At 39.5% G+C, this 15,789-nt stretch overlaps 1 protein-coding gene across 2 annotated transcripts in view; it reads right to left on the reverse strand.

Annotated features, from left to right (window-relative positions):
• glsb (glutaminase b) overlaps positions 1–15,789 on the reverse strand; it is a 51,382-nt gene that overhangs the window by 18,749 nt on the left and 16,844 nt on the right. For both annotated transcript variants that reach the window (XM_034134669.1, XM_034134670.1), the window contains exons 2-7: positions 11,930–12,026; positions 11,598–11,719; positions 9,692–9,821; positions 7,788–7,867; positions 6,579–6,742; positions 4,543–4,601 (exon numbers count right to left, since the gene is read on the reverse strand). In XM_034134669.1, coding sequence (XP_033990560.1) covers positions 4,543–4,601; positions 6,579–6,742; positions 7,788–7,867; positions 9,692–9,821; positions 11,598–11,719; positions 11,930–12,026 — 652 coding nt within the window. The remainder of the gene's footprint in view (positions 1–4,542; positions 4,602–6,578; positions 6,743–7,787; positions 7,868–9,691; positions 9,822–11,597; positions 11,720–11,929; positions 12,027–15,789) is intronic.

Consider the following 15,789-nt stretch of genomic DNA (forward strand, 5'->3'; position numbering starts at 1 on the left):
GACAAGCACAGCATCATTATAGATCAGACTAAAATATTAATGCTGACCAAATAAAACTACTGAATTAGAAAATGCATTTGTGGATTTTTATGTAAAAAAAAATGAATAAGAATCACATGAGTTTTGCCAATAAATATAAAAATAGATATCAAATATTAATAGATTGATGAGACTTGATTACACAGTGGAAAATCTTTAGAGTTAAAAAGGGAGATTTAGTAGACATGTGCATCAGCAGACCTAAGTCAGTTAAAGAAACACATGTCCCACCATTATGTCTCACTGATTCCAAATAGGGGGCTCAATATTGTCTAATCAGTAAAAAGGTAAATGTGTTGTTTTTTTTGGAAGCTGAAACAGCTGTGACTATCCAAGTAAATGTAAGTGATGCAGCTAGGTTTGCATTACAGGTTACTGTAAAGCAGGTGTATGTGTTTGAGGATGATATGTCAACATGTGTCATGTGTCAAGAGACTGTCAGACAAAACAACGGGCAGGATACAAAGGGAGGAATGCTTTTCCTCTGAGAATAGAATGCACAGTTTGTGTACCTTTTTGAAGCTTATTATGTTGCCTATTGCACTGCAGAAAACACAGCAAAAGTACAAATGGACATGCATGCACATTTATAGTTCTGTAGCATTAGTTGCAAATATATAGGATGGTGTGCGCATATTTTTAACATTACATTTAAAAGACAAATGCATTATGTGTGACAGTACATTTCAAAAATTCTACACTTTACTGTGCAGAAGAAAAAGTAAGTGACACTGATGGAGGTGTTAAAGAGTCACTAAATGGGAGTTCTACAGATCTGATTGGAGGAGAAAGAGAGAAGAGTGGGGTAGGGGTCTGGGGATTGGGGAGGAGAAAGATATGGAAAAGGAAGAAAAAATTACCAACGTCATTTGACCTGCAGCAGCAGTCATTATTTCCCACAGTTCCTATGTCTGTAAAAACAGCAACAACATGTAGCCTTCAAGCACCATGTAACAACAGTTCTGCCACTTCAACCATCCAACAGTTTTCCCCCCAAGCTTAAAGCTAATTGGGCGACCTGACCTGGCATTGGAGACATTTGAGTCTCAGTATAGAAAACAAATAACACTGAAACAATGGTGAGCAGATGGACACTGACACTCATGATCGTCTCAGAAAAATGTGAGGAGATGTGTTTGGAGCATTCCTGCAAAGTGTCTTTAGTCATTTTGTATGTCCAACAGGTCTGCTGTGTAACGAAAGCTTTATCTGAACAGCAATCTATTAAACTAAAACGATTTATATAACGTGCATTACAAATCTAAATGAGGAAGGTGTTTTGACTGGTTGATTTGCTTGACAAATGAGGAGTACAGAGACGGTAATAATATTACAAAGGACCTTACTTGGAAGAAAAATAACAGAACGAACAGATTTAATCTAATAGAGGATTAAAAAGTACAGTTGGTGCTCTTCTAATGTTTCAACCTAGCCTAGTATTTATCTGCTTACACCACTGTTGGAAATGTTTAAGAGTTTTTCAACATTTAAGCCCTTTCCCTTGGAAAGTGAGATGAATAGATCACCAAAATAATGTCATGGACGTGTTTAGCTAGTTTAGCATGAAGACAGAAACAGGTAAACGCCTAGCTTGGCGTGTTCAAAAGCACACCAACCAACACTAAATCTCACTAATTTACATACATTTGTTAATTAATATGAACAGAATTTGTTTTGCATTTTTTGGCACCATTTCTGGGGAATTATCTTTGGGCAAACAACAGCTAATTCTCCGAGTCTGGTTATCTCAGAGAGGCTGTCGGGTCTGCTGCTGTTAGTCGTTCTTAGATACCAATATCATAACCTGTGCTCACAATATCATACATCTTCCACTAAAAACAACACTGAAGCACTTCCAAATACTACTACATTCCTGGTTAGACGTTTCCCTCAAGTCTTTTTTCTAAGCTAGCTATTTTAAGCTTTCAGATTCATACTTAGTTAATTGCTTAGTTGATGCATTTATTCATGTTTTAGCCACTTGGTGCCAGTGGTAAAATCAGTTAACCCAACAGTTAAAAAAAGAAAAAAAACATGGAATTTCAACTTAGTAGTAGTATTCTTTCAGCTGTTTTTGGTTTCTATGAACTAATGCTAAATAGCTTTAGGTTATTGGCTTTCATATCATCTTCTCATCTTACTCTCAGAGAAGAAAATGCTGAACTATTGAAACTACTAAAAGATATCTTCTTTGTATTTTAGATTACCATTTTAATCTAAATTCTACTTCTGTTCGACAACTGTAACAACACACAACAGTCACACAAATGGAAAGGTGTTTTAATGGTATCTGTTGTGTCTTGTGTTTGTTCATATGTTAAACAATAAAAAGGAAAAGTAAGCTTTTAAACATTGCTGTTACAGATCAGATCCAATTCACAAATACTGCTGACAAGTTAGAAATTAAGGTCCAATGTTTCCTCAAGCAGCCTTTGTGTTCAATTAAAGTTTTAACACAACAAATGTAATAATTTTCCTCAGTGTACTTTAACTGGTCTTCAAATAAATATTCATTGTTCTTTTGCCCCGAAAGTATAAATGTTAAGAAACAGTACTACTCGGTTTAAAAATGTACTTTATGGCACCAAATTCATAAACATGCCATTGTAAAATGACTAACTATGACAATTATGTTGTCAACTTTGCTTTTATTGCACAATAAACTACAAATGTATATCTTGGGCCATTGTCAGATATACACTGTAAAATACAGCCACATGTTTGATAATACTACCATTGTTTCAACTTCGAGAGACATATGCAAGAATATGATTATTAAGTTAAATGGGATTATATTTGTAAACTGATAAACACCAAGCACAGGTGAATTTTGAAATGGGAATGTGTTTTGAACATGTGGAAATGGAAAACAAACAGGTTCCAGACCCTGAGACTTCTGACAAAGAGTACAAGAGGTCCAAAACCAAATGAAAATCAAACAGGCCACATGCTTCAGCATGCTTGTTCATACATAGGTGGTGATTTTATTTCATTCCCTTTATATATTGCTTCCTCTCAAGTAACAAAAAACCCCACTAATAATCAGATTTCCAAGCTTTGGTATCATATTGTTTCTTACAACATCAACAACAAATATTCATATTATTAGTGAACACAAATTCTGTTCCAAGTCTAATTGTTTGGGACAAAAGATTGGCCCAACATAAGGTCCTCTCCAGAAAACCTACAGTCAAATATCTTTGACATTGAGCATTTTGTAGCAAATAGCAGAGAATGTGTTGTGCAGCTCATTTCAAGATATTCAAAAGAAAACATCTGTGATTTAGTCTTGCAGCTATTTATAGAAAGCTCTTTTCTGAATGTGTCTGTGTAAGTGCTAATTATGCAGTGCCAGCACAATTATGTAAAGAGCCCCTGTGAAGTAAAATAATTAAAAGTCAAACCCGAAAATGATTTTTAACACTGAAAAGAGCTTTAAAACATATGGAAAAAGCTGGTGTTAAAGCCATGTTTCATCTCTCCTTGTTATGTGTGAAACTGTGAGCTGCAGCTCATATGACAAGCGATTCATTTCTGAAGTCACTGTCAGTTATCTGTCTTCACACTGCAGATAAATCGTGACAGGGTCACACTAAGCTGTGGTGAAACGATAGAGGCTCTGTGACAGGTAAGTATTGACTCACTTCCTGTCTCATCATGTGCAGATTGAGGCTGGTTTGCGTGCACTGCACTTGACTAGCTCCACTTCCAGGTTATTTTCAGTAGGGACGATAACAGAGTATGTTTTGTGCTGGGGCTGGCTGAGTGCCTTCCGGAAGGATTTACACTTAATTACCACAACAGGACACATGACAGTGGACTAAGGTGGTGACCTAGAAATGATTCCAGCCGAGTCAAAAGTCATACATATCTGAGCAAACTGGGAGTTTGCACCGAGTAAAGGTAAAAATGAACTGAATGTGACGTGCATTGAGATACGCCCATTTTATTTTAACAGCTGAACACGCACTAGAGGCGTGACACAGCAGTGTTACTGTTACTTTTTTAGAGAGCTAAAAAGGAACAAAAGCTAGTATTCTTCCCCAGAGCGTGTTCTTTAGTTATATTAATAACAAAAGTGAAGTTTCACTGGTTAAAATAACAAATGTCATGTACATGCGATGACTGTATGCAATAGGAGCATCAATTGGTGCATGTCAAATAAGGAGCGGTTTTTAGTTTTTTTATTGTTTTCACTGCATTTGGGTCTTAACCAAGAACACCATAATCTTAAAACATGATAAGAAATGAACTAGGTGTTAAATCAGCTAAAAACTGCATTACTGTGAGTCTTCCTAGCATTGTTTTAAATTAAAGATAGGTTACTCAGCTCATTGTTAAACAGTCAATATTATCTGCTAATATTAACTGTATGTTATCCTTCATTTTATTAACTTGATAAGCAGCTCACTGATACACAGAATCTCTAAGGTTACAGTGGAAATGACACAGACTGAACATGAAAACACAAATGAAGGAGCGGGAAAGTGTTTCTGCGTTTACCTCTATCAGTGAAGTACAAACAATAGCACCAGCGTTCACCATGGGGTTGTGGGGCTTATCTGCACAAAATAAAAAAAGCTCAGTTAGCATGCTGCAGAGGATCAAAGTGTAAACACTCACCTGAGGGCTCTGTATATAGACAGAACAAACACTGAAAATCAAATACATGTAGAGCACACAATGACTGAAGATACTAAAAATAAATATATGTTTTAATAGAGTATATACAAAATAGCAGCAGAATGATGTGAACAAATGTTTTCAAATGTTACTTTGGCATGTAGCCAAGTTTTTATGACATGAGATTGTGGATTTGGCACACACAAAGCTTGGAACACTGACAAAGTCTGTGTGGAAAGTTGCTCTTATTTAGGCTGGTGCCCCACAAGGACGAAAACGGGTTGTATCCGCATATTTCTCTTGTGTATAGCCCTTTTTGCCACATGAGGCCGTAACTAAACGATAGAAACGGACCCCGCAAACGATAACAGGTCCAAAGGTGGATAGATCTGGGAACGGAGCGCTCTGGGGGGTCATACGGCTCCGTGTGATCGCCTCTATACGATCATTTTGTGATAATGATGACGCAATAGCCCTGCCTCCCCCATCTCTGCTGCTCACCCCCGCAAAAGTAAACTGCACACTGAATTCAGATTATTACCCTTAGCTATTTTAATTACCTCTCAAACTACCTAAACTAGTTATAAATATGTTTATTTTTTTACTGTCGGCCGGGTCACTCATTACTGGATCAGCTGCTGCATGAGACAGACACTGACGCTGTCAGAAGAGAGGAAAAAGAGAGGACAGGCTCCGTGTATTTATATATATATAGTCGTTATTCATTTGTTTTTAAAGCTTAATAAATAACAAAGAAGACCTTTGACCGGCACTTTTATAATTTTGTCCGGAAGATTTAAACTTTACACACGTTGACCGGCGAAAAACTCTGCCCGGTTCACTCGGCCCCCACCAAGGAGAATAAACAGAAGGGCAACCATGCTTCTTCGCTGCTTTTGTGGAGGAAGTTACAGCGCCACGTACAGGCTCGGCATATGTACTGCAGCTTTTTCCAGCGGTTGGAGCTAAACGTTGCTGTCTCGTGTGAACAGACACTATCCGGTGTATATTGCGTGTGGACGGAAGCTTTTTTGCGATTGCGATTGCGTTAATCCTATGCGTTTTGCCGTATGCGTTCCCGTGGGGCAAGCACCTTAAACTCTGCCATGTTTAGCTATCGGAATGAGAAATACTGGATTGATTTCTGGGAGGGTTACTTCACAGTTGCTCCTAGTCTAGAATAGAAATATTTATAAACATAAATTAATTATATAAAGTAACACATTTATAAAAGTATGAAGAAACATGTGCATTGCACTACAATATACTTTGAATAATACATATTTTAATTAATATTTATACTACAATAAATAACACATATTTAAATAATATCATGTTTAAAAGCATGATTAATTTAAATACAGATTTAGCATTTTAACACATCTGTGATGATCTATGAAGATGGGTTCATGTTTGAATAATACAAATAGAGCTGCGATGATGAAGTGTCATGTTTCAACTGTGAGTGGAGCTGGATAGATGCCACTAAGCAACAATGAGTCAAGCTAATCGACTACTGTTTAACTGAAGACATTTATTTAAAATCAAATAATTAAAAATGTTTTAATGTAAAAAGAAAATTAGGATATAGAAAGTCTTGCTCTCGTGTTAATCATTGGTCAGCTGGAGGTCAGGTGACTTCTGACATATTCTCTTCAGGGAGAGTAAAACTAAGAATTAGTTTAGTCTATTCCATAAGCTGCTCTATGTAATGAGCTCTCTTCCTCTTTAGTTATAATCATGCTGTGCAAATGTAATGACAAGATGACACAAAGTCTTCCCCCCTTAGAGCTCTAAAAGCTCTAATAGAAGAGTAACACTGCAACATTTTTACAATAGTGTGTAGGAAAGGAAAAATATACCATGAACTGAAGGAACGAACTAGAGAAAAAGGGAAAAGTGTATCGTCTCACCACCATCATCATCGAGGAAGAGTTTATTAAAGCGCAGGCCACTGGGCTCCTTCCCAATAAAACTGTGCACGTACTCAGTGCCGTGGTCGTGGACAGCGATGGCGTACTTCAGGGGCTTGACACAGGACTGCAGACAGAAGGGGACCTTAGTGTCTCCTACTGTGTGTCTACAAGACAGAAGATAAACGTTATCTAAGCGTGCAAAATCAGCGGCAATGTCAGTGAATAGAAAACAACATTTTTAGAGAACCATGAACAGACTACACAATCAAAGGAAAATGTTCTTATTAAGAAGATATCATTTCATAGAATGCCGTTCGGGGAAAACCATAACCTTCAGTGACAGCATGATAACGCAATCTGTTCAGTGCCGTTATCTTTATGACTTCCTCGCTTACAAAAACACAACTAATATACACACCTATGGAATTTTACAACTGCCGAACGGATCAAGACACCTGCTGATATCATTATACTATTCTTTGCTACATTCCTTATACTGGTTATGTTTTTACTGTTAAACACACAACACCTGTACAATATATTGAAATGTCTTGCAATAAATTAAACCATACATTTCATTAAGCTTCTCAACAAGTATTGGGAGCCATGACGGTTGTGCAATAGGTCGCTTTTGTCAGTAGGTGTGTGTGATTTGTGTATGTGCAAGCTGTGTATTTGTACACAAGTAGTGTGTTAACATGTTAAGTATTTTATCTTTCGCTATTATTGTTGTCTTTTGTGGAACTGTGTCCAAAACAAATGACCTGTATGGACTATAAAATATATCGTACTGTATTGACTTGAATCAACGAACAGATATTGGGCTTTACTAAGAATATTACACTGCCTTCAAGAAAGAGGATTTTATTTTTATTTCACCCAACCTCATTAATGAGCAATAAGTGGCACTTGAAACACTTTGTAAAATAAAATCCCCCTTGAGTTTTATAAGTTAGAAACTAAGGAATGGTTCTGAAACTGCAGTAAAAACTAAATCAGAAGGGGCTCGTTTGCATTCCTTACTGGATACCATTTGGTTATTATTTAGCAAACAGTTAAATGGAGTCAGCGATTTCACTCAGAGCACAGAGCTGCCATTATGATGATGACTGATAAACATCCTACAAACAGTAAAGGTAATATGAAAACATTTGAGAAACATGACGGTGTCCCTTTAATACTTGTCCCCGCTCAGGACTCGTGTCTCACCTCTGTCCGTCCACTGTGCACAGGGAGACGGCCCACAGGTCAGGGCTGAATTTGGCGAGCTGAGGAATGTAGTCTGCAACCTGAAAGAGCGGGAAGGAAGATGAAAGAGTGTCGACGCAGCAGAGGCTCACCTTCACCTCTGACTGGAGCAATAACGACTGACCGCACAAATCCTCATGTGTTGACAAGAGAATTCCCCCCGAGAGGCTCATATTACAGGAAATGACAGTTTTTTACTTTTGTCTTTTATGTTCTTACATTACCCACTATAGCAACAACTCTTCGGCCTTTTTCCAGGAAGCCTTTTGACAAACCCCAGAGAAGTGTTTCAACGCTACGAAAAAGGACAATGTTTCCCCTTATTATTGACACTGCCTCACACTAAGCTGCCGGTTTTTTATTCTTGAACTCAAACTATTATTGAACGCTGAGAAAAAAACCTCTGCAGAGTTGGATGAACATTGAAATGCAGGCCGTGCTGGGGAAGCTGAACAAAGCTTTGGAAAAATTATGACGTGACCCTGCCTCTAATGGCGCAGTTCCACTACAGCGCAGAGCTCGCTTTAAGCGTGCCGTGTCGTGCCGTACCCGTTTTTGGTTGCGCTTCCACTAGGCCTAGTTACGGCCCGGCCCGGCCCGGCCCGGCCCGGCCCGGCCCGGCCCGGCCCGGCCCGGGGCCACTTTTTCACCTCTTTTCTGGCCCGACAAAATTGTGGTTCTATCGGGGCCAACAAACAGGGCTGAGTCGGGCTGAGTATGCTAAACTAGAGAGAGGAGCGCTGGCAAGAGGGCTACAACTACAACAAGATGGACATATTTGACCGTGATTTAATTGTAATACACGTTTCAAAATGATGCCGAAGTAACAACATACTGATACCGGTTAGTAAAAACCATGAATTAATGCTTTGTCAAGTCTGCAGACAGACGGCAGGCGAAAACCTTTTAAAATTCGTGTTTTTCTAGATGGAGATTGGCTAAGCTAACGCAGTATATGCTCCGACCGTCCACACTCACAACGGCCTATACAGACATAAATAAAGCAGCGACTGTATTCACCATGACACAGGCAGTCTGTGGTGTGTACTTGTTTAACTTTTGTCTAGTTTCTGAACAGATATGAGGAGCTGTGAGCTCTGAGTGCTAACAGCTAACGGCTGTGTTGTGTTTTCTGGAGTTCTCATTGAAGATGACGTCACTGCTCCGCCTACACTGCGTTACTATAGTAACTACCCCAGTTCCTAAACTGCAATGGAAGCGCAGCATGAAGTGAGTCGGCCCAACGCGGCCAAGCCGTACCGAGCCGTACCGAGCGTGGCCGACCGTGTAGTGGAACTGCGGCATAACTGTCTCTGTTATGGTTCTTTTTCAATTTCACCAAGTTGATCACACATGATTAACTGTGACCGTCAAATATTATTAAAATCTATGGGTCTGAATCCGCCAGGTTAATGTGCATGTTGGTACAGTATAGTTATTTGCCAGTAGACACTTTTATTTTGACTTGTCAAAGCATGAAAGCCGTGAATAAATTACAAAATTAACTGGTGCACCAAAATATTTAAGAAGACAACGGATGCTTTCTAACTGAGAACTGTGTTTTTAAATATCTAAACCTTTTCGAAACTAGCACTTAGAATAACTTGACAACACACAGAAAAGTGGTGACAAAAACAACCAAGCACCACTGGTGAAAATAGCAGGTAGTTCAGTGCAGGTGTGAATACAACTATCATCCTTTTAACATGTTCCGAGGTGGCTTTTTCCTGCAGGTGTACACACCCACATCTGATACCTTTAATACCAGCTGAATGCAGACTGAACCCAGGAAGAAATGAATCTGTATTATGATGCTCTGACAGAAACAAAAAAGAAAATAAAGAGTCATAGATGAAAGGACACACCTGTCCTTCATTGAGAGGTTTGGCACTCTCATACAGCTCATCAATATGGGAGGTGAAGGACTGGAAGTCTGGAATGACGAACTTCTTGCGGAAGGCCTGAGTGAGCAGGACAATGTTGCTCTGGACACACCTGATAAATAAACCACAGATAGCATGCTCAAACACAGTGACTGCATGCAATCGGAGGAAAAGTTTGTCAACCAAGTTTGCAACCTGAAGTGTGACAAACTTCTATGCAAAGTGGCTGATGAAGAAGTTTCAACATAACATATTGATCAGTTACATTTTGAATATAGTGATTAATGATCACTATATCAATGATCAATCCACAGACTGTAGGAAACCATCATAGTGTAGTGACATTATCAGAAGGTTTCAGGGACGTTTTGATGCTCACATTTAAACAAACTTCTCCTTAAGCCTAAATGTGTTACTCATTAAACAATAATTTGCCAGCCTTGCACTTAAATGTATACTTGAAGAAGGGAAAGTAAATACTGAGAGCTTAACATTTCATAAACAGAATCATTTCTACTGTGAAAAAGGAAGGAAATTGGGAGTTTCCCACTGACTGCTGTCAATAGATGTATTTGACAAATATCTAATGGAAAACCCCAGTATAGGGCATTTTATGATTATATAGGCATACAGTTATGCTGGTTGTTTTTCCCCAAACCGTTACTCTAGAGGCGCCTTCACACCGCAGTACTTTTCCCACTTTAGTTCCGATATAGTTCTGAAATGTTGCATTCACACCAAAAAAAAATCCGGAACAAAAATGTGTTCATGAGAACCTTTTTACCCCCTTTGCCGTCGCTGCTAGAGAGCAGGGACTTTCGTGGGAGAAAAAGGTTCCAATTTCTGATTGGCTGGGCGGATTGCAAACCACTCCCCGTAAAAACCCCCAAAAAGTTTGGTGAAGCCGCCATTTTATTATCCTCGCATTAGCATCATTAGCATTAGCCCAGCGCAGAAACGCAGAGAGACTAACTTATGGCAACACAAAAGAAAACATGGGAGCGGTGGAGATGAGGAGGTGTCGGCGTTCTGGCGATTTACTCAGAAGGCTTCAGTAGAAGCTGCTGGGAGTCCCAGCAGCTTCTACTGAAACCACTCCAACTCCGGGGACTTCCGGCCGGGGACTCCGGGTGGCAGTATACGCCGTGAAGTTGTTTGCGGCCTGCCAGTAAACCCAAAGCAGAAGAAGAAGTGACGTCAGCGGCTTCATTTGCCTAATCCTTCCCCAGGGACTTATTCCGGTGTGAACGCGATCTGTACTTAGTTCATCACAACTAAAGAGTTCTCATGAACTAAGTTCTGATGAACCTTTGTGGGAAAGGTACTGCGGTGTGAAAGCGCCTCAGGAGGTCTTAACCAGGTACACATTTCTGAAAACTTTAGAGTGGTGAAGAGAGCTAGTTTTGTTTCATAGACACCAAAAGCCTGCTAGTGGACTACAGTATCTTAAATTCTTTGTTATTAGGACGCAAGGCTCTTCATGTCCCACGTGGGGTATAACATGCATTTGGATCTTATTTAAATATCTATAACAAACCACCAATAAATGCAATGTTGCATAACCTTACATTAAATACATTGATATCATTCTTCTTGTATTATGAAACAGAAAGAGCTCATTTATATAATTTATTGAAATGGAAGTGCACAATTTACACAAAAACAGAATAGTCCAAATGCTTTTTAATTGTTACATTTTTGCATGTAGGCAATATGCAAATGTAAACAATTAAGCACGTTTGAATGTGCTAAAAAAAACAACATACAACGCCTTTTTTGTGCCAAGAATAGTAAAAAGTGATTGGTTAAGGCGATAAAAAGTGCCACTATTGTAGATGTACATGATGGGGATTAAACACAGGACAAGACACAACACGACACGCCTTACTTCTTAAACTGGTGCCTGTCGAGCGTAACGCCGTCTGATGAGTTCCTCAGAGTTTCTTTCAGAGTGTCCATGCATTCCTTCAGTCTGGGATCCCCAGATCGGAGCCCAGTCGTTTTAAGTGCCTAAAAATGGAGGAATTACAAACGCTTCTGAATAGAAAGAATGTATAGGAAGCAATCACAAGTACAGAGATAACTTTGTAATGCACTTATCAATGCTGGGAAATTACATTGTTACTTATTAGATGCTTTTACCCAAAACGATTTACATACTCAATATTACACTCAACTTTAGCACCCAGCATCACATTGAACTGAATTTGAAGGACTTACTGTGAGAAATTTATGAGCAGGAATTGTCTCTTGACCTTCTGCGACTGTGTAGAAGAGCAAGTCCTCCAAACTAGGGAGAATGCCAGCATTTCTTCTCCTAAGAAGACAGAAAAAAAAACACACATGTATAAGACTTCAAGCAATGTGAAAGTACTCAATGTTAGCATCAACCCCGTAGTAAAATACATAGGATATAGCTGAAAAGAGAGGATTAACATGGGCATTTGTTTTATATGCAAGAACAGCACTGCTGTGGCAGCTAGGTTGATATGCAGCAGGACTGCCTTTAAGCACAGACCATAATACATTACATTACATTACATGTTACTTGTTAGACGCTTTTATCCAAAGCGACTTACATACTCAATACTGTGGGCAACAGGAGCAACTTGGAGTGAAGTGTCTTGCTCAGGGACACAACGACATCCTGACTGCAGTGGGGTTTGAACCTGTGCTCCCCTGATAAGAACACCAACGCACTAGTCCACTGCGCCACAGAGCCTGTTCCCATATGAGGCTGTTGATATACAGTCTTATCACATTAGTGAGGGATTTGAGCGATATATACTGGAATAATGCTATCCAAGTGTCAGCAATAGCCACACAGGCGTGTGTGTCTGTTGTTAGAGCATAGAGATCAAAGCCTTAATTGTGCAGCAGAACACTACTGAAGGTTTCATGTTACCAGTGATCCCTTACGAATAACACAAGGTATCAAAGCTAGGGATGGGTATCGTTAAGGTTTTAACGGTACTACTACTTTTATCGGTACCGCTTATCGGTCCGGTCTTTTAACGGTATTCTTATCGGTTCTTTTGGAGAGAAAAATGAGGTAAACTAACTATATGTTGTATGTCAGGGACTACGGATGGAAATTAGCTCAAAGCTAAAATCCGGCATATTTACACTTGAAGCATTATTTGTCTAAAGCAGGGGTCTCCAACCTTTCTTCATCTGAGAGCTACTTTCAAAAAATGAAAGTGGCCAAGAGCTACTTGCATCACATCGCTTACATTTATTCACATAGCCCTCATCAGTTGAATTAAGCTATACTTTTGTACACGTGTGAAATTGCAATACCTAAAGCTTATCAAAAATAAGGTCCAAGAAAACGAAGATTTCTCACATATTATTATGGCCCACATAATAAGTACATCACTGAACATTCACATAAGTGTCCTTAATCACCACCTTACAAGCATTTCACTCTTTTGTTAGTGAGACGAATGGCACTGCATGCAGTCCACCATAGAGGTGTATGCTGGACCCACTTAGGTTCACTTAATAGAGTCATTTAAATGTTCATCAGTCGGTCTTGTTCTGTATTTAGATTTCATTCATGTCAGAAAAAGCTGCTTCACAAAGGTATGTATAACAGAACCAAATAAAGCAGACATTTTCAGTGCTGCTTGGTGAATGTTCTTATAGTTTTCTGGGTCTACAAGGCTCCAGAAATGTTGTGAGTTTTTGCTGAGACTTAAGCTGAACCTTATTTTGGAGATCTCCACAGGATTGACACTGAACAGTTGTTCAGCCATCTTTTCTTCTTCTTCTTCTTCTCTTCGTCTTGACATTAAATTATAAACCATAATAAATCAATTGTATAGGTCTAGCCTCCCTATATCTGTGTGTGAAAATGGTTCCATCCTCAAAAACAAAAAACTAATACTTCTGCAGTCTAGCTGCAGCTTCTAGCTACGGTCTTCTGTTAAAAAAAAGACACTGAATGTGGCATCACACACAGGACTTGAGTCTGAAAACAGCAGGAGTATTTACAATAGCATTATAAAAACAAAAATAGTGCATGTGGGTGCACACTTACATTCTCTGTCTTACTGTTACATAAATCCCATGAATGTATGAGATTAAGTTAGCTTCATCATATCTCAATCAGTGATTAAGGGAATAATAAAGTTTCTATCGGGTCACTATCAGCCTGTCACTCATTATTTTCAGGAGGGGGCGGGGTTTGGAGGAACGGAGAGGAGACGGTGATCGCGGAAGCTTTCCTCCTGCCTTCACAAACTTTACACAAGTATTTATCAACTGAAAATAGCAAGAGGACATTCATACTCTGCAATCCAAGACTTGATTAAATCCACCAAAAACCTGACATGACGATAACGAGTGTTTTTCAAAAAACACAAATCCCTCCCTGTGTGTCTCTGAGGCGCAGCGACAGGGCCTGATTCAGAGCGGGTCATTCTGCTGTTGGTTCTGGACTGGTGCTGGTGGAGAAAGCAGACTGCTCCGTGTGTGTTGTCGCTGTGCTGCTGTCACGTCTGTTCCTTGATCTCTGCGTCACCGACCATTTGATATTCGTGTGACAGAAAAAATTCTAAAATAAAAAAACGTTATTGTCCAGCCGCGGCCGAAAAATCAATAAGCAACCTTACTACGCTATCATCGATAATCGAGCGGCGAGCTACTGAAAAGCTGCCCGCGAGCTACCGGTAGCTCGCGATCGACGTGTTGGAGAGCCCTGGTCTAAAGTGTTCATTAATGTGCATTGTCCCTATTCAAATAAACAATTAAATGAAAATTAACAAATTGTGAACAAAACTAACATTGCTTTTTATTTAAATGAAATACATAATATTTCACATCAACAGAAACAACAACGTTTTAACAAATCATATTAAATAATCTGATGACAGAACTGTGAACAGAATGGCTGAAACTTTAACAAACTAAATAACTCAGTTCCCTCTAATCATTAACCCATGTTTGAATCATTGAGTTAGCTCCGTGTGTTGCTGCTAGCATACATAATATACCTGACGTGGAAACGTTACTCGTGGATGGGGCTACAGAGCTACTAGAGAGACAGTCGAACCCGGTGCATTTCTCCGTCTGAACGTGGTGCACTTTTGCAAGATGTTTAGACAAATTGCTCGTGTTACCGCCCTGACATGCTAAACTCTTATTGCACTTTAAGGCAACGAGCAACGAGCGAGACGGGTAAAGTTTAACCACACCTCGGAGCGCGTTCTCTCCGCCATCTCCTCCGTGTGTGTGTGTTGCTGCATGTAGCAGCTGCGTGTGTGTAAACTGCCCCGCCCCCTCGCACACAGGCGGGGGAGAGAGATCTCTCGTCTGGATTGGAGAGATCGAAAATACAAAAAATGACGCATTTTGCAGTCTTTTTGCGTATTAGAAACGGAGTTGGTGACACTAAAACTGCAATATAATGTTTGTGTAGCAATAATACACATGACATATTTTTTAGATGTCTCCAGTACCGATAAAAAGACCGATAACGTCGGAGCTTAACGGTACCCACGGTCTTTAATAATTCAGCCCCGGGGCCCGTTTAATACCGGGGCTCGGTACCCATCCCTAATCAAAGCTGGAAATCAGGATATGACGACAGAGCGAAAGCTGGACTGGCTCCATAAATAAGAGTGATCATGATAAGAGTTAATGATCCTGAAAAGAGGTGTAATATTGAATATAGTAAATAACAAGTCCCAAAACTGACTTTTTCATTGTTGCGCTTCAACAATGGGCTTCTCAGTGTAGTGTTAAACCCAAAATCCAATGATCATATTCCAAAAGAATGTGAAAAGGTGGCACATCTTAGATGTCAAGTAGGACAAAACACTCACATTTCACTTGTTCATTTGGCTCACATCACAGAATGAAATCTGGGATGTCTGAGATGAGCTACTGTTCCACATAATCTACATTTTCCTCTAAGAAAAAACAGTCCCGCATTTAAACAGTCAATAGGAAACAACATGCATGAAGGCTACAGAGCTTTGCACTCAGTAATACAGCCTGCTTCTCAGCTCTTCTGCATTGGTTTCCAATCAGATGTTTACAGGGCTATGTGCTGTTTTGCATATTGTTAATGAAGA

The sequence above is a fragment of the Trematomus bernacchii genome, unplaced genomic scaffold (assembly GCF_902827165.1).
Source record: "Trematomus bernacchii unplaced genomic scaffold, fTreBer1.1, whole genome shotgun sequence".
Classification (NCBI taxonomy): Eukaryota; Metazoa; Chordata; class Actinopteri; order Perciformes; family Nototheniidae; genus Trematomus; species Trematomus bernacchii.